General features: G+C 39.3%; 1 protein-coding gene across 1 annotated transcript in view; it reads right to left on the bottom strand.

Annotated features, from left to right (window-relative positions):
- Window positions 1–224: 224 nt before the first annotated feature.
- The window catches only part of cnbd1 (cyclic nucleotide binding domain containing 1), a 58,265-nt gene continuing 31,613 nt past the window's right edge, over window positions 225–26,876 (bottom strand). The window contains exons 9-13 of the mRNA XM_059524990.1: window positions 18,307–18,413; window positions 18,043–18,193; window positions 17,769–17,836; window positions 17,048–17,107; window positions 225–1,679 (exon numbers count right to left, since the gene is read on the bottom strand). Of these exons, the coding sequence (XP_059380973.1) occupies window positions 1,566–1,679; window positions 17,048–17,107; window positions 17,769–17,836; window positions 18,043–18,193; window positions 18,307–18,413 (500 nt within the window). The 3' untranslated portion in view covers window positions 225–1,565. The remainder of the gene's footprint in view (window positions 1,680–17,047; window positions 17,108–17,768; window positions 17,837–18,042; window positions 18,194–18,306; window positions 18,414–26,876) is intronic.

Below are 26,876 nucleotides of genomic sequence, written 5' to 3'. Positions count from 1 at the left end.
CCCTGCAAGGTCAGTGATCTAAGGTCGGACACAATCATCTAAGGACAGACGTAGACTAAATAATTGTTTAAGGTTATAAAAAGAATTTGAGCTGTTTTCCTTCAGGAAACAGAGATTAGACATCCCCAATGGGGACAGTTAAAGTTCATTGAATCTAACCAGACTTAAAATATTCTAGGCTAGGAGTTTCCATACAGATTTATTAATTTAAGGCCTGTCAGATATGAGTTGACACAAGGCAGTTGCAACAGTATTTAGCTTAAGAGCTAAATCACCAAAGTTTATAGCATGCATGCAAGACATGGCTGTCTGGTTGATACAACAATAATATAAGAGCATTTTGTTGCCTTTACTATATATGTTGATGTTAAAAATACAGTTTTCCTTATTTAGAGCTAGTCTGCAAATACTCACCCAAGCCTGATATCACAACATGAAACACATCCACATGCTTACGCATTGGAAAAAATGAACTGACAAGCTTATTTGCACCTTTGTAACTGATGTGACTCTGACATGAGAGGCAATGACAAGAAAAGCACAGTGCTTCATATGAAAGGCTACAGGGAGTCAGTCAGTGATGTAGCTGGATCTTTGTGGATTTGGTGGCCACCCACAAGTTTGATTCACCCTTGGCTGGGCTAAGCAAACGCACCTGGGGATCATCCCGTTTTGTCGATCCAAATGGGTTTAATTGCATCCTTCTGTTTCTGTATTTTAAATCCCTCTAGAAAGCTGCACGCCGAAAAACCCTGCACACTGTCAAAACCTAAAGGCTTTTGAAAAGGCGGAAGGTGAAGGATTATAATGCTGTGGTGAAGGAAATAAACCCCTTGAGGTCTGCTTCTCTGTATCGGTGTCTCTGGAGTGGGTGTCAGCAGTGGGATCCAGAACACCACTTCCAGCAAAAACACAAGATAACAGTTTGGACAGGTCTGCGTGTCTTCCCTGGGATTCAGCAGCCTGGCTTTCTTCATGAAGGAAGCAGATATGCTCAGAAATACATCATTTAGTGTTTGCATGACTACTCAAGTTTACTAGTTGACATGTTGCAATAATGGAGTGCATGAGAGAAATGAGAGTTTGCATACTGCTTTCACTGTTATAAACTTTACAAAAAGTAAAGCCATAACACTGCAACACTTTGAACAATTCAGTAATTTTATTTGCAAATGCATATTTTTCTTATGAAACTTATTGTAGAATATATATATATATATATAATTTTTTTTTCTAATATATAATTGTGAAATTTCTTGAAAAATTTATATTTTTCTTATGAAATTAATTCTAAATGCATTTGCAAATACATATGTTTCCTTGTTTGAAATATCTTATCTGAAAATATATGAAATTTCTCACTTAAATATGTTTGAACCTACAATACAGTTTCTTTTCACATTTCTTGTGATGTTTATTCCAAAGACATTTGCAAATATATTTGGAATTATGCAAATCTGAAAATTCACTTAAAGCGTTTTGCTCTCATGAGGTGGCAGAACTAGTCTGTGCAACCCCTTATATAACTGCATTTGTATTTGTGTGTGTGTTTATCTGTCAAAAGTTCATATGCTCTTCTTGGATTTCCCAGTTACTCCTCTTGGTCCTCTGTTAAAAGCCCATTTGCCTCTTCCTGGATGAACGCCATTATAAAACAGAGCATCGGAAAGTATCTTCCTCTGAGGGAGAGAAAAAAAGATTATTTATTTTATCAGCATCATGATTCTATAGCTTATGAATTGTACTGTTACGAAAGGTGGTCCATTTTAATCCCTTTGATAAGACAAGAGTAACGTTTGTGCATCAAGGCTTTCTCAATCATACCTACGATGATTAGAAGCACTTTTAATGATATTCAGGTGGAACAATGTCTAATCATCTTTAAAAAGAGATTTAATTAAATAATTTTGGTCACTGTAAGAAAAAGGCCACAGTTAATCTAAAACCAGAACATTTTAGCGTAAATAACAAATCATTGAGGAAAACTAATTTCCAACTGAATTTTTATGCTGGTCAGAAAACTGGTTTATCCTGTCTCGTTCTTGGACGGACGCAGCCATGTTGTTTACCTACAAAATTGGTGTCAACTAGTTCAACAAGCTAAAGAAATCAATTGTGAACTCCAGCATAATAGAAAATGACAGCCTCCATGAATGGTTACAGTACAGAAAACACTATTAAAGAGGTAATAATGATCAAATTTGCATTGATCTTTTGGCATATAAGAGGTCTTTGTACCATTAAAACATCCTGCAAGTTTTGAAGTTAAAACATCCTCCTTTATAAACAAAGCATGTATTTAATTATTTAAAGCAAACCTCAAGGAAGATATATATATCTAAAAAATTTAAACAAATAAAAATCTATGTCATGGCCCCTTTAAACAACGTTTGTAAAATTTCTGCCTATTCAAAAGTAATATATGCAAATTTTCTCAAAGCCCAATTGATAAACGTCTGAAATACACATTTCTACTTGTGGATATCAAGTTGACATGCTCAAACAAAATTTATTGTATCTTTTAAAATTTTGACGCTGCTAACCTATGATTATTTCGCAATCACATGCAATAATTTCCTATTCATAATCAAGTGACTATTTCATCCTCAAAAAGCACTCATTATATCAATCTTGTGCATTGTGAATGTCACTTGGTTTTTGGATGAATTAGAAAAGCAAAATTATATTATCTTAATAATACTGAAAGTTACATAAAGCCAGTCAATCACAATGCAACCGATTTCAATGAGCACTGCAGATTTAGGATTCAATACGTATTAGATGATCTGTAAATGCTGTCACACTGACTCTAAGGTGTGTTTTAGGCTCTTATTGCTTTTCTGATCATTTTACGGTGCCATTTCCTCCCATTATTCTCTTTTCCTTATTATTATTTCAGCAATAAAGTCTGAATGAAGTCCAACAACAGGAGTGTTTCTATTTTCCATCAGTATAATTTGCACAGTGCCATGTGTTTAGTATCAAGCCCATAAGTCATTTTAAAAACCTTCCGTCTGACACCCCTAAATACATGACACAGATTACAGAGATTTACAGTGTCTGCTTGAAGACAAATGAGTCCGTCCAGAGAGAGACTGTTTACAAGCCGCCAGCGTTTATACATATTTTTTACATTATCTGACTATAATAATATTGTTTGCTTTATGCTACATGGCCAAAAAAGGTTAAACAAAAACATGCACATATTACACAGATGGTAAACACACACTGACCTCGCCCTTAGGAGTCTGCATGATTTATGTTCTCTATTCATTAATATATGTCCTTTGTTTTCCTACACCTCATATTTGAGTTCATTCATATTTATAAACCGACTCCAGAGGTACTTTGTGAACATAATCCAATAAAGGAGAAAATTAAAAAAACTTTGTGAGTACAGTCTGAGGTCTTGCTCTAGCAATAGCTCATCTAAAATGTAAAATCTATTGTTTACTTACCCTCATGTTCCTTATTTATATTTAAATATATTTCAATTAAATAAATTGCTGCTAAACATGCTGTTTTAGTGTAGGTTTGATTCCAGTAATGCCAAACTACATTGCTTCTCACAGAATCAAATGTAATGCATTTTAATTATATTTATTTACTGTATATAAGAGGTGCTTTTATTCAAAATTACTTAAATCAACAAACAAATTTAGTTTACACAACTGTTCAAATGTTTTGGGTAAGTAAGTTTAAAAAAGAAAAAGTAAATACTTTTATACACCAAGGATGCATTAAATTGAACAAAAATAATATTTACAATGTTTACAAAAGGTTTCTATTATGTAAAAAAATAAAATAAAAAATAAAAATCTGCTGAACTCTCTTTTCATCAAAAAATCCTAAAAACATTTATCACTGTTTCCAGAAAAAAATATTAAGTAGCACAACTTTTCATATTAATACTATTAAAATATAATTAATGTTAAAATAAAAATATTAAATATATTAACAACAGAAATATTGTAAGATTATTTCGCAATATTACTTTTATTCAAATAAAAGCTTTGCTGGGAATAAAACACTTCTTTAAAAATCACAAAAAAAAACTTTTTAATGGTATTGTGTGAGTGAGAATGAAATTTGAGCACTACATCAAAACTCTAATAATATATATATAATATAATAACTGAAAAAAAATCATTCCTCTTCAGGAACTCGAGCTGCGTCGAAAGCGCTTTGGGGAACGCGTCCAGCGTACGCGACTCTGAATATCGTGTGTAATCAGTCCAATGGAAGGGCGTGACGTCACCGACGGGGTGACGTAAGCGACCAGGAAGCTATAAAAGCACGTGCCACGCAGCTGGCGTCAGCTTCGCGTCTTTCAACAAGCGCTCTGTGTGTGAATGTCATTTGTCCGTCTTGTGAGTCTTATTTACTGTTGTCTGTCCAGTTAAAAGAGCTCCTAGACATGCCAAAAAGCAAGGCGAAAGTTAAGCACTCTGATGGCGATTCCAAATCGGGTTATAGGCTGTGTTTTCCTCCCTGCCCGAGATATATAACGGGTGGGGATACACACAACCTGTGCGTGGTTTGCCTGGGTCCGAAGCACGCTGAGTCGGCTCTCGAGGGGGCGAATGTCGGTGCGGCTGCTTCGTTCCCGGAGGGCCCTCTTCGAGGAGGGGGCCTTCGCCAGCGTTCCCCACGGTGCTGGTCCCGCTTCTGCCGAGGCAGAACGGCGGCTGCACTCGTGGGGTTCGCAAGTTGATCTGGTGGAGGGAATGGAGACGGGCCAGTCCCTATCTCCTTCCACTTCTGCCAGATCCGGCACCCAATCCCTAGAGTCGGAAGCACGCACAGCGGTTCCTTCCACTCAGGGTGAGGGATCGACGCTCCGCCTCTCTTCGTCCGAGGAGGTCGATGTGGAGTCGCTCGATAGGGATTCGCCACCCCACTCGCTACAGTATGAGGAGCTCTTAGAGGTGGTTACTCGCGCGGTGGCCAAATTAAGCATCGATTGGCCCGCCAAAAAGTCAACTGAACCGCAGAGAAGCAAGCTGGATTAACGCTTCCTGCGCGCGAGTCAGCCACCTCCCAGCCGGGGCCTTCCATTCTTTCCCGACCTGCATGAAGAGATCGCCAGGTCGTGGAAACGTCCATTCTCGGCCCTGCCAGTGCTCCAGGGCACAGCGGCCCGGGCGAGCATCGCTCTCAGTATCCTCCGCCCGTGCGTGTAGCGGGGCTGGGATGCTCGCCGCCCCTGCGGGGGTCTCTTACACCAGAGGTCAGTCTCGAGAGACTGATTCCCTTAGTAGATTATTTAGCAGCGTGGAAACTACTGCCAAATGTATCTCGTTGGGTCCTGCATATAGTAGAAAAAGGCTATCGCATTCAGTTCGGCTCCGTGCTGCCTATATTCAACGGGGTCGTTCACACGATAGTGGGCCCCAGGCAGGGTCTGGTTATGGAACAGGAAGTGAAAACCCTATTATGGCGCGTTTCCACCGAGTGGTACGGTACGGGTCGGGTCGATACCCTTTTATTTGCGTTTCCACTGCCAAAAGTTGAGAATGGTACCAAAAAGCCGAACCGTACCGTACCACTTTTTGGGTACCCTTCCGTTGGGGTACCTAGCACAGTGGAACGGTACTAAAGGGTGGAGCTAGACTCACTGCAGAACGTTGATTGGTTGACAGAGAATCGTCATTTGCGCGTGCCGCAAGGGGACAGACACAACACACAAGGCGCCATTTTTAAATTACAAAAACGTCGCAACAATGTCGCCGCGCAGCATAACTTTACCGTGGTCGACCCAGGAGGTGCAGACCTTCTTGGGTATCATCGGTGAAGAAAGGGTGCAAAGGGAACTCGATGGCATGGTGAGAAACGAAAAGGTTTTTCAGCATGTTTCTGAGAGGATGGCTGTCGAGGGTTACCAGCGGACGTCCGAGCAGTGCCGCATTAAATGCAAGAAACTGAAAATTTTTACTATTATACAAAGTAAAAATGCTTTGTTTGGCTACCCACTCAGTCCTACTACGTTGTATGTTCTGTATTTATCTCAACCGCATTGTTGCCGTTTGTGTTATTAACGTGACTTTTGTAAATTTTCAGTTGAGCATCCTAGCTGTCAGGAGGAAATGGAGGCACTTGATGAGATTTCCACCCTTGAAAGCTCAAGTTCGCCTGCCAGGACATCAACCCCGACACCACCACCAGAATCTGCTCCATCAACTTCGAGTGAACCTCGGCGTATTACAATCGGTAAGACATGAACACCAGATTGAAAAGAAATGTATAATACTGTAATAATATATACTAGAGGTGTAACAATATATCGTGCCATAATATATTTCGCAATACAAAAGCGCAACAATACGTATTGTGGATGTTGACAATATGTATCATGGATAGTTCTCCCAAAATAAAAATTACTGTGTGAGAAAAAATTCATGTTTTCAGAGTGTCAGTACTACATTAAATTACTATATAATGTTGCTTATGATGTATACTAATGCAATGGGGGAATATTTGTGGGTCCTCATAATGGCAAATGTCTTATTACCAGAACGTTAAGAATATTCGTCTAAAATAATTCAGTATTTTCAGCTTCAGAATCATGAATATTTTTATTCTGGTGTCACCATTGTCCTTGGGTTACAAGCACCAAGTCCAAGTCTATCCATTTAAACCCACAATGTAATATCCAAGTTTTCATTTTAATCGACAATAATTTTTTTTTTTTACCTTTTATCATATGTCGTGGAGTATCGCAATATTGTATCATGAGTTCATTATCGTCATATGTTAATATATACATGTCCAATTTAGACATTGTATTGTAGTACTGTAGATATCTCCCCATAATATTGGTTGGCTCAAATCACAAGGATCAAAATGCTTCGCTAAACAAACCAACATTCCTGTCTCTTTTGCATTCCAGGCAAGAGGAAAAGGGGGCAACAGGATGTTCATGCGGCCCTGGTTGAGATGCAGGCAGCTGATGAGAAGCAGCAGGAGTGGTTGGAGAGGATGGAGGAACGCCGTGACCGGCGCTTCGAACTTATGTTGGAGGATGCACGTGAGGCAAGGCGGCATGAGGCTGAACTAACTCGCCAACACATGGAGCAGTCTGCAAGCTTCAATCAGGCCATCCTCGGCACGCTCAGTCAGCTGGTGCAGGCGTTGAGTAGTCGCCCCAACCCTGTGCCATGATCCAGCCACTTGTGCTCTTTTGCACACAGCACTTTAGACTTGTTTACTTTTTTGGACTTGTTTAATTTTTTTGGACTTATTTAGTTTTTTGTTTGCACTCGTTTACTTTGTTTGCACTTTTAATTTTTGTTTGCACTTGTTTACAAAACCTTTTTTCTGTCGCACAGCTCATTTTTTTGTCAATAGCATTTGTTTGACTTTTTAAATTAAAGTACTTTTTCATTACCTCATGTGTCCTGTGTTCAATGGCCATCTCACACAATTCCTCCCTTACCCATTCTATAAATTGAGGTCGTTTTATTAATGTTCCTGTCATCTGGTGTCAATGGCATCTATTGTTTGCTACCTTGGCCATAATGGCCATTTGGGAGATTATGCTTGCCTTAAATACAAATTAGTTAGCAATGTGTTACTTTACATTTATTGCAAACAAAATCTGAATTTATTTATTTTTACAGTCATAGGTATTGCAGAGTAATAAGTCCTTTACCCCAAATATTATAAATTAATATTATAAATATTATAAATTGTTCCCTTATAATTACACGTGTACTTATAAAGTATGTACAATAATTACAGAAAGATACGCTGTAAATTCAGTGTACTTATGCAGTACTTTCCGGGCTGTAATCATGAATTACTGCATAAATTATTTGTAATTTTCCATGTTTTTTAGCATAATAGGTCATAAGCTACATACCATGTAATATTAAAATAATTAGCCCTTAGTTGGGTAGCTTAGTTATGAAATATTGCATTTTATTTGTATTTTTCATGGTTGTTACTCCTTTATTCACCAAATATTATAAATTGTTCCCCTATAATTACATGTACACACTCTATAATTACCAAAAGGTATGCTGTAAATTATGTGTACTTGCGCAGTATTATCTTAAGCGTTACCAGATTGGCCATTTGATATAGTTACCCAAAATGAATTATACCTCATGTTTAAACACCATCTACATAAGAGGCAGCGGCAAAAATATTTCACAAAATATGAAGAGGCAGGGTAAAAGTAAAAAGGATTTATTCATGTCCATAAAATCAAAACTTAGCGTTTACACAGGTGTGCCTTTGCTATCTGTACAACAGATTTAACTGTTCAAATAACGCATCAGACCCTCGCGTACATCCCTGCCCTCCTCCTCTGCACCCTGTGCCAGTGGCACCACAGGCTCTGCAGCAACAGGTGTATCCCATTCGTGCTGGTAATCCTCTCCATGCCTTTCACAAAGATTGTGCAGAGCACAACAAGTCAACACCATGGACTTCACCAGTTTGATGTCGCTGTCATTCCTCTTCATAAGGCACCGCCACCTTCCTTTGAGTCTCCCAAAAGCATTTTCTACCACCACCCGAGCCCTGCACACTTTTTTGTTGTAGGTCAGTTGTTCTGCTGTCAGCCGGCCATTGTCAGGGAATGGTTTTAGGAGCCAATTCTGCAAAGGGTAGGCAGAGTCTCCTAGCACATAAAAGCCAGCATTCACCCCACTGATGTTCCTGGTGCAAGCTGGGTAGAGGCTTCCACGCTCGACCAACTCCCACAATGTAGATAGTCTCAGAACCCGAGCATCATGCAAACTTCCAGCCATTCCTGCATATGCACTCCAAAATAGTCCTTTTCCGTCAACTACTCCTTGCAGGATGATGGAATGCCAGCCTTTTCTATTAAAGTAATCGCAGTGGTACTCCTTTGGGGCTATTATGGGTATGTGTGACCCATCAATGGCACCAACACACTGTGGAAGCCCCCACCGGTTCTCAAAGTAGGCTGCCATCTCTTTGAACTTCTGCTGGTCAGGGAAACATATCTGTTCTGGAACGAACAACATGCAACATAACAACATGCAACAAAGTAGGCTGCCATCTCTTTGAACTTCTGCTGGTCAGGGAAACATATTTGTTCTGGAACTAACAACCAAACAACATGCCTTGCAGAATTCCTGGACGCACCGACACACTGTTGTTCTGCTGACACCAAAAAGATGGCCAATACTTCTGTAGTCGCTGTTGGTTGCAAGCTTCCATAGTGCAATGGCAACTCTTTTCTTAAGGGGAACACACTCTCTATAGTTTGTGTCCTGCTTTTCCATTGCTGGATGCACCATGGCACAAAGGAATATAAATGTTTCTTCAGACATCCTGAAGTTGTTCAACCACTGTGTGTGTGTGAATCCTGGAACGATCACATCCCACCAGTCATTTGAGCGGCTGAAAGTCCAAACGGTTGGTCTGCGGCGCTGATTTTGCACCAGATTGAGTATCTAGAAAACAAACAAACAAAAAAGTTAAGATTAATACAATGTCGCAGTGATGGTGGGTCATTTAATTAAAAGTGCAACTATCATACGCCGGATGAAAAAATACATAAAGTATTATATAAAGTATTATAAACATTGTAAGAGTTACCCTTGGACACGATAGAATATATAAATTTGTTAAAATATCTAATATACTGCACCAGAGAGGGAACTTTGGTGTCATTAAAGCACAAAGAAAAAATACCTTACAGATATAACTATTTTCTCAAAATTATACTTCTAATCTATCATTAACCACAACTAGTGTTGCACTTGTAATAATATAGGCATCAACAGATTCATGTAAAAGTTTAATGATCTTAAAAAGTAACCTTCATAGTGCTTAATGAATAGACTGTAGTTTACAGTTGGCACAGTTAAAATCTGGTTTCACAGGCAGGGCTTATTGTACTTATTTATTCAGTGTAGGGTTATTTAATCTATAACAATATTGCTTAGTTAGCACATAAGACGAAATACATTAATACATGACATAAAAAAGTTAGCTTAGCTCAAGCTTACCCGCCTGCGCCGTCGTGTTTGTCTTGCCTTGTCTTTACTCGCGCGGTTGTCTGTCTCGTCCCAGCTCATTAAAATTTCCCAAATTCCCCTGTATTTTTCCGCTGTGTTTTTCCTTGCAGCATGTAGCCTTTGCTCAAACAAATATTGTCTCTTCCTTGAGATAAACAGCCACACACCGAGAAGCAAGAATAGGATCTGCTGTATGTCCTCCATTGTTGTTTGCGGTGAACTTTCCTCTTCCCGCGCGATCGAATGACGTCAAGCTACTTTCCGTCATACACCACGCCTATCAAGTGACGTTATCACTACTTTCTGGAATACACCACGCCTATCAAGTAAGGGTTCTGTTGGCGGTGGAAACGCTAGCCAAATCATGGTTAACAGACCCGACCCGTACCGTACCGTACCGTACCACTCGGTGGAAACGCGCCATTAGAGAAGGGGGCCATCGAGGTGATCCCTCCTCAGGACAGGGAGTCATGATTTTACAGCCGGTATTTCATAGTTCCAAAGAAGGATGGGGGGCCGAGTCCGATTATAGACTTGAGGGTCTTAAATCGTTCAGTTATGAGACTGAAGTTCAGAATGCTCACAATCAAGCATGTTGTAGCTCAGATCAGGTCCGAGGACTGGTTTGTCACGATAGATCTCAAAGATGCATATTTTCATATCTCCATCCCTCCACAACACAGGACGTTTCTGAGGTTCGCTTTCGGGGGCAGCCTACCAATATCGAGTACTTCCCTTTGGCCTCGCACTCTCACCCCGCACGTTCACAAAGTGTGTAGATGCGGCTCTGGCCCCCCCTGAGCATGCAGGGCATCCGCATTCTCAATTATATCGACGATTGGTTGATCTTAGCTCAGTCAGAGCAGATTGCGGTTCGACATCGAGATGTCGTTCTCGCACATATGGGGGAGCTGGGTTTGAGACTGAACGCCAAGAAGAGTGTACTTTCTCCGGTTCAGAGAACCACCTATCTAGGCGTAGTATGGGATTCGACCGCGATGCAGGCACGATTGTCCCCTGCTCGTATCGAGTCAATCCTCATCTCAGTCAAGAGAGTCAGAGAAGGCCAGTCACACACTGTCAAACAATTTCAGAGATTGTTGGGTCTGATGGCAGCTGCGTCCAACGTGATACCTCTTGGCCTGCTGTACATGAGACCCCTACAGTGGTGGCTCAAGACCAAGGGATTTTCCCCGAGGGGCAATCCGCTTCGCACTATCAAGGTCACGCGGCGCTGCCTCCGTGCCTTAGACATGTTGAAGAAACCTTGATTCTTGAATCAGGGCCCGGTGCTGGGAGCTCCTTGTCGCCGTGTGACACTAGCGACGGACGCGTCCCTCACCGGCTGGGGTGCGGTCATGAGTGGCCACCCTGCCCGTGGTCTGTGGAGCGATCGCCATCTAACATGGCATAAATATTGTCTAGAAATGCTAGCAGTTTATCGTGCACTGAAGCACTTCCTCCCAGACATGAGAGGTCACCATGTGTTGGTGCGCACCGACAACACATCAGTGGTCTCTTACATCAACCACCAGGGAGGTCTGCGTTCGCGCCCTTTGTACAAGCTGGCGCACCAGATCCTTGTGTGGTCCCAGAGCAAACTCCTCTCATTAAGAGCAGTATATATTCCCGGGAAGTTAAATATGGGAGCAGACATACTGTCGAGGCAGGGGCCGAGGCCCGGGGAATGGAGACTTCACCCACGGGTGGTAGATCAGATATGGAGAGTGTTTGGCAGGGCTCAAGTAGACCTTTTGCGACTCAGGAGACGTCACAATGTTCCCTCTGGTTCTCTCTAGTTCATCCAGCTCCTCTGGGACTGGACGCTATGGTACAGACCTGGCCGAGGCTTTGTCTGTACACTTTTCCCCCTATCGCTCTGCTCCTGGGAGTTCTGGCGAGAGTACGCCGGGACGGGGCCCATCTGCTATTAGTAGCCCCGTTCTGGCCGGGCCGAGTATGGTTCTCAGATCTAGTCTCGCTCCTCGACGGCTCTCCGTGGGAGATACCGATCAGGACAGACTTACTCTCACAGGCGCAGGGCACGATAGTTCACCCTCGCCCGGAGCTGTGGAAGCTGTGGGTGTGGCCCCTGAGGGGGCACAACTGTTAGCAGCCGGTCTCTCAACTGAGGTTGTTGAGACCCTTCTCCAATCCAGAGCTCCCTCTACGAGGAAACTGTATGCCCTGAAGGGGAAGCTCTTCACTTCATGGTGCAGAGACCGCCAGCTAGACCCAGCAAACTGCCCAGTTGGTACAGTTCTGGAGTTTCTACAGGCTAGGCTCTCTGCAGGGTTGACCCACTCTACTCTGAAGGTCTACGTGGTGGCCATTGCGGCCTACCACGCCCTTCTCGACGGTCAGTCTTTGGGAAGACACCCCCTAGTTACACGTTTCCTCCGCGGTGCACTGAGGCTGAGACCTCCAGTACGGTCCCGTATTCCCCCGTGGGACTTGGTAGTGGTGTTAGAGGCAATGTGCAAACCCCCGTTTGAACCTATTCAAGATATCTCAGACAGACATCTCACACTTAAAACCTCTTTTCTGTTGGCTATTACCTCTCTGTGGAGAGTAGGAGATCTTCAGGCCCTCTCTGTGGCCCCTTCTTATCTTGAGTTTGCACCAGGCATGACTAAAGCGTTCATATACCCTCGAGCGGGATATGTTCCCAAGGTTCTCTCTGTTACACCACGACCTGTAGTGCTGCAGGCCTTCTGTCCTCCTCCCTTTCGGGAGCCCGACCAGGCGAAGCTAAATTGTATGTGTCCAGTTCGAGCACTGGACGCATACGTCCACAGAGCTGCCCTGTGGAGAAAAACTGACCAATTGCTTGTGTGCTACCGTGCCCCCAAGAGGGGCTCTCCTGCTTCTAAGCAGACTATTAGTCGTTGGATAGTCGAGGCTATCAACGTTACCTATGAGTCCTCTGGTCGTCCCCCGCTGTCGGGAGCCAAGGCTCACTCTACTCGGGGTATGGCGGCCTCTAAGGCCTTCTTAGCAGGTGCATCCATGCTGGACATCTGCAACGCTGCGGGGTGGTCCACGCCCTCTACATTTGTTAGGTTCTATGGCCTAGATATCCCAGTCACTCCAGGCGCTTCTGTCCTCCTGTCCTGAACTGTGCTCTTCGGATACACACCAGGCAGGGGTTTGGTAGTCTGGCGGCGTTAGGACTCGTTCCCCAAATCGCTTTCGACGCAGCTCGAGTTCCTGAAGAGGAATGTCTCTAGGTTACGTATGTAACCCTAGTTCCTCGAGGGAACGAGACGCTGCATCTCGGACCCCCGGCACCCCTGCCGGCGCTTGCTGGTACTCGAAGCTGACGCCAGCTGCGTGGCACGTGCTTTTATAGCTTCCTGGTCGCTTACGTCACCCCGTCGGTGACGTCACGCCCTTCCATTGGACTGATTACACACGATATTTAGAGTCGCGTACGCTGGACGCGTTCCCCAAAGCGCTTTCGACGCAGCGTCTCGTTCCCTCGAGGAACTAGGGTTACATACGTAACCTAGAGACGATTTCTTTATTATTCCTCACACAAAGTGCACAAAAAACTAATTTTATGGCGCCTTTTCGACAGTTTTGTGTTTAGAATTCTGAATTCTGAACATTTTTTTGGTTATCAGTCCAGTAATATTTGGAATAAGTATAATCAAATTCACATTACTGAAGACTTGTACCCCTTTACACTGTAATCAGATTGTTTCGGCTGCTTTTGTGCCACATACATTTTAATTAATTCAAATATAATCTAAATCGTTATATAATACACTGTATTTAAAAAAAATACAAATCAAGAAAACTAATGGTAAATCTCACTCTTAATAGTTTATCTGTCAGATTAACCATTAAACTGAATAATCACTGGCTGCCGAAGACCAGCCACTATTTACATTAACCTATTTTTCCAGCCTGGTACGGGTACCCTTGACGGAAGCAAACTACACTGGGAACAGATGATACAAGCTCCAAATCACATCGCGTTTGAAAAATGTGTATGTTACGAGTGGGGCGGGGCCGAGAGACGTGGGAACAGGAGCGAGGCCGGTGGAGTGATTGGAGATGAGCTACACCTGCTCGACCCACCGGTCTCGAGGCCCACGGAGGAAATGGAAGGATATAAAACTGGAACGACAATAGTGAAGGACGACAGAGGACCAGGCCTGGGATTTAGTTTGTGTTTTGATTTTTATTTGTGCGCGTCAGTCGTCCGTGAGGGGCTGATGCGCTGTTTTGTCTTTAGTTTGATTATTAAAGTTTCATTTGATTGTCCGCAGGTTCACGCCTCCTTCTTCCCATAGTTATGGAGTTTATATCATTACAGTGTAATAAAGGGTGTGTTTCTGTTGGCCTAGTATATGCTGTTCGTTGTGTGCAATGATGAGAGAATGAGAAACAGGTGTGAATGCACAAGGGGCAAAGAGTGGGGTGAGGTCACATGACTCCAGAGAGTTTAGAAAGCCTGGATCTCATACAAAATCAGTGGAGTATGTACAGTACCATATGGAAGATTCAAAGAATGGCTGCATCCTAAATCGCATCCCATCTGTCCAAAAAAAATTGAGATTAGGATTAATGTGTGCCAAATCATGCAAATATGAAAATGGTATGCTACCTGGATGACATATCATTGTGGTGTGAATCCTTTTTGGGCTACTATTGCCCACAAACCCTTGCATTACACCTTCCGTTACTTTGTTTTCTACCAAGGTCAATACTGCTGATACTGATGCAAAAAAAACACTATAACGACTATAATTACCCATTATGTCCATTATGTTATAGTCAAACATATTTAAATTAATAGACTGTTTGACATTATTAAGAATTGTTAAAAAATATATTATACATAAATAAATACTATATATATATAATATATATATATATATATATATATATATATTTATTTTTTTATTTTTATTACTTTATTTATTATTTAACGCTATTATACTATGAAGGACCGAATTACTCAAAATATTTAAACATAAATAAATGAATATATATATATATTTATTAATTAATTTCTTTATGTATTTATTTATTTGTTAATTTGTGTATTTATTTGTTAATTTATTTCCTCCCTCCACATTTCATTTTCAGGGTTATGGTTGTGGGTACGTCACTCAGTGGGCGGCGTCGCCTTTCAAACTCGATTTCTTTGGTCTTTCTAATTTTGGCACCTTTTTCTTGTTTTTCACATCACAAGCTATGGCTGAGGATGGTACAGTAAAAGATCTGTTGACTCTTGCAGATGAAGTTATCAATCAAAATGTTGACTATGACATTTTAATACAATTGGAAAATATCCGGGAGATGTTAGCTGCACGAGTAAACCGAGCTTAAGCAGCTCGTATCGGGCGGGGCCGAGAGACGTGGGAACAGGAGCGAGGCCGGGGGAGTGATTGGAAATGAGCGACACCTGCTCGACCCACCGGTCTCGAGTCCCACGGAGGAGATGGAGGGATATAAAACCGGAGCGACGACAGTGACGGAGGAGAGAGGACCAGGCGCTGTTTTGTCTTTATTTTGATTATTAAAGCTTTCAATTTGATTGTCCGCCGGTTCCCGCCTCCTTCTTCCCATAGTTATGGAGTTTAATTAGTTACACAGAGGTATTGTTCTTGATCAAAACTGACCTGATTAACATGTAAATATTTGTATTTTATATGTATGTATATGGAAATGTTTATATTACATTTACATATAATTATATATACACATGTATACTCTTGAAAAACAAAATAAATATTGCTATAAAAAATAACATAAAACATAATAAATCACAGAAAATGATTTAAAAGTTACAAACCAGACTAACTGGCCTATGCCAACCATCCAAACTCTAATAGTACTTCAGGTACACAGTGTGTGAATTAGGATGCAGTCTGGCTCTCATGCAGAACCAGTCAAGGAGCATTTTCCATATAGGATATAAAAGTAGCGACATTCTAGAGAGAAAAGAAGACACATTATTCTGTTACTCTGCAGCCTGTCAAGCACATAACCAGAACTACAAAGCTACACCTGAACGAGAGCTCCCGATGGCACAGTTACATACTGTGAGCGATACAGGCACATCTGAAAAACATTTATAGCAAGCACTTCCGAGAATCACAGGGAAATGTTTACACACACACACACACACACTCAAAGCACCAGTCTCTTCTTTTTATTAGTGCTGGGAGCTCCATACAGGACCACACACACTTAAGATCTGCTTGCCAGAGAGGAATATTTGAGTGTCACCATTAACGATATAGAACAGTTTTCATTTATTTTACAGCGGAAATTACTGTTTATATAATCACCACTTTGTAAAGCCTATTTTAGGATAATCTGATCAATGAAATACTCTACAGCTGACAGGTACTTCATCTCATTTAATTACTTTCTATTTTTTAATTGTTACTGTACAGATGCAAACCAAAAAATACAATTATTAATAACAATGAATGACAGGTCTGGCATTAGTGCAAAAACACTACTAACACAAACTACTATGTAAAATGGATAGTTTTTATTTGAAATGTATTACTGTAACATCTCAGCATCATGCTATGCGACTTTTTACTTCTCTTGTCTTACTGAGTTTTTGTTCTCATACATGTGTTGTTGATGCTGTCGTGTGTAAATAAAGAAGTCCAGCTCATTTTTGCTGTGTGTAAATGCCTACTAAGGTATAATGACATAAAATCTCTACCATAAAATGTCCAGAAGATAAAGCTGGTCTGGAAAGCGTTTTTACCAAAGAAAACTGGAGCATTCTGTAACATATCAGAGCATGTGGGTGCTATCATGCTTGGCAAACTAGCATGTGAACACAGAGTCTGGAGTCGATGTTGAACGGGTGTCTGGGAGTAAGAACAGTTTATGCATCTCATGAACTCACTGCTTGATTTCAGTTTTTTTTTTTTTTTGAGAGTGTTCCAGAAGGGTTTGGCACTATAATTCACTCTGCTGGTCATTCTCCACGGACAACACACACCCAGAAGGAGGACACACATCATATTATGAGTTAAAGGGTCAGAAAGAAAGAAGAATGAGAGAACAACCTTCTCATGTTCCCATTTCTTCATCCTCTCCTGTGTTAGGAACTCCTTCAAGACTTCCTCCTGCACAAAGAAAAACAGACATGTGAAACAAAAGCAGCAAACAGTCCTCAAGGTGAAACAACCTTATGTCTGCAACTTGCATTTTATGGACCACGGCTGGAAGAACATTTTATTTTCCAGAATGCTCTAACACTGCAGTCTATTTTTAATGAGTCCATTGTGTTGTTGTGTTGGACTTACAAAATTACTCCATTGCGTGACTATGTTCAATTCCTTTTAGGAATATTAAAAGAACCACTATTATAATTTTGGCTAGACAGATTTTTTTTAAATCTAAATACAGTTATTTTTGACAAGAATTGAATTCTATTAAAAATGAAATATATTATACATGAAATATTGTTCATAATTAAATATTTTCATACTTTTTTATATTATTTAATCAACATTATTGTATTATTATTTAATTATCTATTACAATAAAACAAATAACAATAATACTAATAAAATAGTTATTACTATTATTATTTCCAATATCTAGAAAAAACAAACAAAAAAACAGTAACATCAGCTGTTAACTGACATGGTACTAATATAGTGCATCCCTAAATTATTTTTAATTTTTTTTTGTTGATAATGATAATTATCAATAAGAAGTATTATTATTATTTATTATTAAATTCTTTGCACAACCCTGCTCTTAAAGATCCTTTCATGTTACCTCACTGAGCTTTCCACAAACTGGTTGTGCAGTCTGCAGTATAAGAGAAGTGGTCACTGAGTCCAGTCCTGTGCATGGGTTTAAAAACAAAAACTCATTCAGATACAAAGCAGAATACAAACAAATGTTTTAAATGAGCTGGATACTTAATTTGCATTACTGTGTGAGTATGTGAGTTCATGTAAGGTTAGTTTAAAGCTATTACCTCTTGAGGTGTAATGTCATGGCTACCCTGCTCCGTGCAGGTAGTAAGCAGTAAAGTGTAGCGACTGACCTTTAAGGCATTCTGGTTGAATGATTCCACCATGAACTTCAGTGGCAGTGATAACAGTACAAGGGGACGGCTGGTTCAGTAGGATGCTGACCTCTCCAAATGACTGTTTTGGACCCAGCGTACCAACCTTCACGAATCTGATCCTGCAGCCCTGCAATTCACAAACACTAAACACTATCTACACAACCATTGCTGACAAAAAAAGCAGTAAAATAAGAATATGCTCTGTCATTTGTTTCAAAGTATGATTGCTTCTCCTGATACCTTCTTGTCAACAGGTTTTATCAATGACCCCACATCCTGGAGGATGTTACATTCTCCACGTCCAATGAAGGCCACAAACGGACAGATCTTTCCCTCCTTCACCAGCACTGTAAATACAGATTTAAGAACTGGCTTAGTCAGTAAACAAATTAAATGCCCATTTAAACTGCAACCAGCAAATCATTTCAACAAATATATTACATACAGTACACTGCAGTTAAAAAGTTTGGGGTTGTTAAAATTCGCAAAAATGATTTTGAACTAAGAGAAGAAAATAATTTGAAATATTATTACAATTTTAAAATCTATTTTCAATTTTAAAACTTTTTTTGTTCAGGATTCTTCGGTAAATAGAAAGTCGAAATACAAATATAATTTAATATATAATTTAATATATATATTATTTAATTTCTTAAATAAAACTTACTTACCCCCAAACTTTTAAACAACACTGTAGATGTAAAAAAAGAAAAAAAGTAAAAAAAAAAAGTAGGTTTGTATTATAAAGTATTATAATAAATGTGATCTTCCAACTCCATAGATGAATTAACCAAAACTAATATTAAACTAAAATATTAATATATTTTTCTTCATTACTGGACTGAACCTCCAAAAGAACATTTTATAGAAAATTGTTATTGGTGATAACTGGATCCTATTTGCTTAATTAAACATACAATGTAATCAAAATAATAAAGAAATGTTTTACATACCACATTTTCTCGGCAATCAGTACACTAGTATTTCATTCTGAACTCTGTTTATATAAACCAGTGTTTCAATTGTTTGTCCCTCATTGCATCTGGTGCCACACAAAAGCAAGACATTCCCTGTCATAATTAATGAATCTGAATGTAGACCAGAAGTGACCCAAACAGGAGAGAATGAGAAAAAAAGTGGACTGTTTACGACAAAAGTAATCTATGTTTTGGCAGCAGCCCCAAAAGCGGTGGATTATTCCTTATTGTGACAAACCTGAGGTTGGTTTGTGGAGGTGAGGATTAAATTGATTTACAGTGAGCCTTTAACATCAGGGGGAAACACTGTATATCAGCCTTGACAGGTAAATCCCATCTCTGTGAAACAGAGAGCGGGACAAGCAGAGTCCATTTGTCTGGCCAGTGACAGAAGCCAGGCCTCCGCTTCAGAAGCGTTAGAGGCAGGAGGAAGCCAGTTTTAATCTCACACTCTCCCTCTTTTCAGAGCAAAACTGTCGTCACTATATTATTTGCCCGTTACGCATGTCTTCGCAAGCCATTAAAAAGCAAATGTTTGGATCACTTGGGAAATCACAGCAGGCTCTGGTACACGTCGTTTGTCTTCTAAGATGAACACGCCGCAGTCACGCCTCCTCCCGCAGGGCATTAACATCCAGAGTTCTGCATTTCTGTGCTGCACAACACAATTAGCAGGAAGATTTTACTCTTTCGTAGCGATACTCTTTCAACGGTAGATCTGCTTTAGCAATATTACTTGAAAAATATCATAGTGATTAGAACAAAACTACAGAGCTTATTAAAAATAATGGAAAGTATAGTTTAATGGACTGTGAGAAATATTCATAGTGGTATATATTCTCAGTTCACGCTCAATGGCCTATGCATTTTTTATGCAAGTCCATTTCAGTCACTAATTGTATCCCTTAAAGGTAATTTTGGATAGGGTTTCTGCAGGTTTAATGACTGTAAATGTAATACTTTTCAAGAAGTTTTTAAAACTAAGGGAAAAAAAAATTGAATAAATAGAATGGAACACAATATGTCAATATGTTCTCTTAATGTAAATGTCTTATATAAGCTAAAGCTTCAAAGTTTGATATGGAAGGATTTTCCGGACTCATTTCAAATGGAATTGCAAATTGTATTTTCATTTGCGTTTTCAAAATGTGGACGCATAAATTGTGACATAATCCAAATGCAATTGCAAATCTTGCATTACCGTTTGCATTTTCGCTTTCGCGAACGCACAGTGAGTGCCAAATTTCAAATGAAAAAGCAAAGTCCATTTGCAAATGCATTTCTCATGTCTTACGAGATATGAGCCTGTCATATTTAAATAGCAATATTAATTACCACATTTGCTTTTTCACTCTCTCTGCACTGCATATGTACAGTCGTGGCCAAAAGTTTTGAGAATTACATAAATATTAGTTTTCAAAAAGTTTGCTGCTAAACTGCTTTTAGATCTTTGTTTCAGTTGTTTCTGTGATGTACTGAATTACGATTACAAGCACTTCATATGTTTCAAAGGCTTTTATCGACAATTACATGACATTTATGCAAAGAGTCAGTATTTGCAGTGTTGGCCCTTCTTTTTCAGGACCTCTGCAATTCGACTGGGCATGCTCTCAATCAACTTCTGGGCCAAATCCTGACTGATAGCAACCCATTCTTTCACAATCACTTCTTGGAGTTTGTCAGAATTAGTGGGTTTTTGTTTGTCCACCCGCCTCTTGAGGATTGACCACAAGTTCTCAATGGGATTAAGATCTGGGGAGTTTCCAGGCCATGGACCCAAAATTTCAACATTCTGGTCCCCGAGCCACTTAGTTATCACTTTTGCCTTATGGCACGGTGCTCCATCGTGCTGGAAAATGCATTGTTCTTCACCAAACTGTTGTTGGATTGTTGGAAGAAGTTGCTGTTGGAGGGTGTTTTGGTACCATTCTTTATTCATGGCTGTGTTTTTGGGCAGAATTGTGAGTGAGCCCACTCCCTTGGATGAGAAGCAACCCCACACATGAATGGTGTCAGGATGCTTTACTGTTGGCATGACACAGGACTGATGGTAGCACTCACCTTTTCTTCTCCGGACAAGCCTTTTTCCAGATGCCCCAAACAATCGGAATGGGGCTTCATCGGAGAATATGACTTTGCCCCAGTCCTCAGCAGTCCATTCACTATGCTTTCTGCAGAAGATCAATCTGTCCCTGGTGTTTTTTTTGGAGAGAAGTGGCTTCTTTGCTGCCCTTCTCGACACCAGGCCATCTTCCAAAAGTCTTGGCCTCACTGTGCGTGCAGATGCTCTCACACCTGCCTGCTGCCATTCCTGAGCAAGCTCTGCACTGGTGGCACTCCGATCCCACAGCTGAATCCTCTTTAGGAGACCATCCTGGCACTTGCTGGACTTTCTTGGACTCCCTGAAGCCTTCTTTACAAGAATTGAACCTCTTTCCTTGAAGTTCTTGATGACCTATAAATTGTTGATTTAGGTGCAATCTTAGTAGCCACAATATCCTTGCCTGTGAAGCCATTTTTATGCAACGCAATGATGGCTGCACGCGTTTCTTTGCAGGTCACCATGGTTAACAATGGAAGAACAATGATTTCAAGCATCACCCTCCTTTTAAAATGTCAAGTCTGCCATTCTAACCCAATCAGCCTGACATAATGATCTCCAGCCTTGTGCTCGTCAACATTCTCACCTGAGTTAACAAGACGATTACTGAAATGATCTCAGCAGGTCTTTAATGACAGCAATGAAATGCAGTGGAAAGTTTTTTTTTTTGGGATTAAGTTAATTTTCATGGCAAAGAAAGACTATGCAATTCATCTGATCACTCTTCATAACATTCTGGAGTATATGCAAATTGCTATTATAAAAACTTAAGCAGCAACTTTTCCAATTTCCAATATTTATGTAATTCTCAAAACTTTTGGCCACGACTGTACACTGCCAAAACTCAAATGGAATCGCAATTCCTTTTGCATTTAAATTTCCGACGTCTACACCGAAACCTGTCTATCAAGTGACAGGGGTGGGGCCATTTTATTGGGAGTGTTTGCATTGGGAAGTGACATCACTCACAGTCGACGGTAATAAACAATTATTAATAGACAATTTTGTGCAATGTTTTGAAAAATGGAAGTTATCTGTGAAATTGTGGAGGACATTTTGACACCTGCGCAGCAAGTTAATGGCAGTTCATACAGTACAGATTTCCTTTTACGCAGAAACCATTTGGTCTTGCACAGGTTAAATGAGTTTGTGGCCTTGACGAACAGCATCATCAGTAATGAAAAACGTTCCATAGTTTGAAAATACAACTTCCAAAAGATATCCATAAAAAAAAATATGCATATATATATATATATATATATATATATATATATATATATATGGCTTAAATTGCTCTTTTACCAAACACAAAAACATGGAAAATGGAAATAGCATTTTCCAGTACAAACTGTTTCTTAAGACAAGATACGATGAGATGAAAAGGTAATCATAATCAAAATAAAGAGTTTATGATTAAAATAAAGAAAAAATATCTACCAATGAGCTCTTATTTCAACCATAAACTCACTTAATTTTGTTCAAATTCTCAGAAGAGATGACTTCATATGTTCAGTTTGCATCTTAAGTAAAAGTACCTTGATTTATGGATGTTTATATGTTTCCATTGGAAATCAAAACAAAAATACAGAGGAAGATATTCATTTTTGCAGTGCAGGCATCACTGAATGCAATGATCTTAAGAATTTAGGACCTTTTAGGACTTAATTTCGAGGAAGGGCGAATTACACTTTTTAAGATCTTTTCAAGACTTGCAGAAACCCAGGATAAGAATTTTTTTTATTTTTTCCTGTGAAATAATTTCTGCATGCATTATAATGGCTTGAATATAACTCTACACTTTTATCTCATTCAGTGTATGCGGAATATGCAAATTAGTCCCACTTCCCATCAATCACACCAGCTTGGACCTGCTCCACTTTCACATGCTTAACAGAAACACTTCACAACAACAAGTGCCAATATCGGATTACTTCAGCCATATATGTCAGAACCAGAAACTGAATCTGAAGAAGAAGAGAAAGAACAAATAATACAGGGTTGACTACAAGTTCATGTATGAGAATTGTAATGCAAAATTGCAAGGTCTTGAGATATGTATGTTTTTTATGCTTTTTAAACTTGGAATTCATGTGTGAGACGCAGCAAAAGACGGAGGAGAGAAGCACAATGGTCAAAGATGTCCACCTAGAAAGTTTACGTACAAAAAACTATGATTCCAAAAAAGTGGAAAGAAAAAAAAATATTGTGTGTGAACCAGCCCTAAAAGGATATGGAAAACTCATACATACACTGAAGACTTGACTAATGGCTGCTGAAAATTCAGTTTTGCATAACACAAAAAAATTACATTTTAAAATATATTCAAATAGTAAACCGTTATTTTAAATTGTTTTTATTGTATTTTTTTACATCCTATGATTATAGCAGAAATGTATGGCAGAAGATCTCTGTCAAAGAAAGAAATTAATTTGTGTTCTGTGTGGTTAAATGTTACCATAAACATTGACGCCTTATTCTGTCTGGCTGGGTGGGCCAAACAGTAACAGATCAGTAAACATCTGCTCAGATAATCAAAAACAGCTATGCTGGACTGGATATTTGGACTGCAATCCAGCCATGGAACATGATAGAAAGTAAGATGGCTACAAAAACCTGGACCAGACTGGATTCATAGCCTAGGGGTGGCAGTCCAGGCCAGAGTGAATGAGAACAGGACAGCTGTGGTCGCGGGGTGACGCAGGCCAGCGCTGGAGACAACAGGCTTTTGTTTGGCATAATCCTGCTGGAGAACCGAAGATATTCGAGTTTACAGCTCATGTCTCTGGAGGGGCAAACTGAGACATCTTGAGTAGCCCACAGACTGGTGAACTAATGGAGCAGGGACATCACTTCTGATCTTCAGTGACATGTTGGAGAAACAGAAAAAGACTAGAGAAGGAGGGAAAATCACAACTGAGAGCTTTCTTACAGTGAGCCAAAATCAGATGATGCAACTGTAATTAGTGTGGAGAGCAATCAATAAACATCTGTTCACACCGTACCCATCATGCCCAGTAAATGTTCTTCTCTCTGGATCATTGTACTTTATATTTTATTCACTTGCTTTTCGAAAAATATGGAAATATCTTTAAAACGAGACATATTTACTACAGAAAACAAAATGGAGTAAGATGACAAATAATTCTGAACAATATAATAAATATTATATATTGTTTTTACATAAATGTATTATGCAGCAACGCATGTATCATTAAGGAAAAAATTAAGTATTAATTTCATCATAAAAAAATAATGTAATACTTTTATTAAGCAAAGATGCATTAAATTAATCAAAAGTGACAGTAAAGGCATCTGTAATGTTACAAAAGGTTTCTATTTCAAAATAATGCTGTTTCTATTCATCAAAGAATCTTGAAAAATGTATTGTGGTTTCCAGAAAAATATCAAGCAGAAAAAGGATCATGTGACACTGAAGACTGGAGTAATGATGCTTAAAAATTTATCTTTGCACTACAGGAATCAATTACAATTAAAAAAAAATATTAAAATGAAACAGTTATTTTAAGTTGTAATATTTTTTTTTAAATATGTTTTTAAAAATGCCTCGGTGAGTAATGGAAAGGAGAGTGTTAATGGTTTGAAGTTTACAGCTACGGACATCCAAAGGGAAGTGCAGTGGTTTCTGGATCAAGGCTGTTGGGTTATGCATCACGGTCAGGAGGAAGTTCAAATGAGGACAGTGGCTTTGGGGAGGCAGGGCGGTCACGGGTTGTTAGGCGGTCAAGTTTGGTCTGCAAGGAGTCATACAAAGGGAAAAGCCATTAGGGTTTTCCTCCTCTTACTAATCTCTGAACTGGGACAGGGGCTAGCACTTAGTTTATCATATTCACACGAGTTATCATCATTCTCACACCTGTTAGTCGTGTTCACATGTTGTGCTGCTATCCAAGGTGCTGAAACAGTGAGCAACGCAAGCACAGAAGGCATGACTTTACAATACACCATTACCTTTGAACACACACACGTTGACTTTCAATGTTTTATGGGGAATGTCCATGAGCGTAAAGTTTTTATACTGCACAAACACTATTTTCCACAACTTATACTAACCCTATCCATAACATAAAACTTTGTTATTTTTGATTTTTTTTTTTTTTTTTCAAAAAAAATCATTCTGTACGATTTATAAGCTTGGGGGCCAAAAATGTCCTCACAAGGTCAAAATTCACTGGTATTGTTATACTTGTGGGGACATTTGGTCCCCATGATGTAGGAAATACCAGGACTACACACACACAAAATCACACAAGACTCTACAAACTGTGCCTCCATTGAGTTTTAAACATACCTTGATTAGTAAAATAAACAAAAAAAATACTAAAATATAAAATATTACTAAAGAATGGCTCATACCACACCAGTGCATTGTAGTATAATGACAAAAATGTTTATTTTAGGGCTATTAATTTTATAGAATTTTTTATGTTTGATTACAAATATATATAGAAAACTAATGTAATACATATAAAAAATGATATTAATAATACTATTCTACAAAATGTAAAACAAATACAAAATTATTAATATAAAAATATAACATATTACAACAAGTTATCTATTTTAAAATTTGTAACTTAAAAAAAAAAATTAAACTTGGCATGAGACAGCAAGGAAGAATGAGGCATAAAGCAACAGCCAAAAAAGTAAATTTATTGAATTCTAGAGCCACTTTTTAAAGCCTGTCAATTAATTACTCATCTGCCACAACAATGCAATTGAATTCTATTATTTTAGACTTTTTTTTCTCAGCGAATACTGACGTGCCATTATTCAGAGTTATTTCATTTCATGAATCAGTGTGTATTTATTTAAGATTAATCTGTAATCTTATGCCAACTGACAATGTTGATGACGGCTGTTGGAGGAAATACAGCGTTTCCTGATGAAGTTGGTTCAAGAATAGCCACCCCTCTGCCATCTGAAATGATCAGGGCTCTCACCCATCCATCAGCTGTCGGCTGCACACTCTGATAAGAGCCAATCAATCTCCTCTCCCACACACCTGTCTTTCTCTCTAATCACATCTCGTTCCATAGGTCTCTCTCTCCCCGTCTCACTGATAAAGAGCAGCTATGATACGAGAGCCAAACCCTCAGCTGAGCTGCCGGATAAACTGTCAGCGCTCATACATACACTCGGGTTTCATTCTGCAAAGAACAAAACCCCAGTGCCATCACATTGGGTCTCGTTTACTAATAGATGTGCAAGTTATCAAAATGCATATAGACTAGTGTCTGTGAACATTAAGCCACAAAAATACTACTGAAATATAAATCCTGCATGTTCTGTGTGTCTCTGTGTGAATAAATGGCGCAGACACAGTTTTGTTTACTGCACATAAAGCGCGTGTGACGTTCACTGTGTTTTCATCATCTGCAGTATTATTAGCACACAAACATAATCTCTAGAACTGCTCAGAGAGTCACTCCATGAGCATTTACCACTTATTTTGAGAAAAATGACTGTCATATCATATACAAACAGAAACCTAAAGATTTTCACAGCAGCCAGTGGAAATAAAATGTTGGCTTAACTTGAAGAAACTGTGACAGAAATACATTACTTAATGTAATGATACTACTATTATTAAAATTATTAGTAAAACATTATTTTACACGAAATATTAACCAAACACTTTTAACAAAATAAGTTTTAAGTATTTCTTTAAAAAAGAATTAAAAATAAATATATAAATAAATACAGAAATTCAT

Source organism: Carassius carassius, chromosome 35 (genome assembly GCF_963082965.1).
Source record: "Carassius carassius chromosome 35, fCarCar2.1, whole genome shotgun sequence".
Lineage (NCBI taxonomy): Eukaryota > Metazoa > Chordata > Actinopteri > Cypriniformes > Cyprinidae > Carassius > Carassius carassius.
Note: the sequence above shows the minus strand (reverse complement) of the source record. Positions and strands in the feature narration are given on the sequence as shown.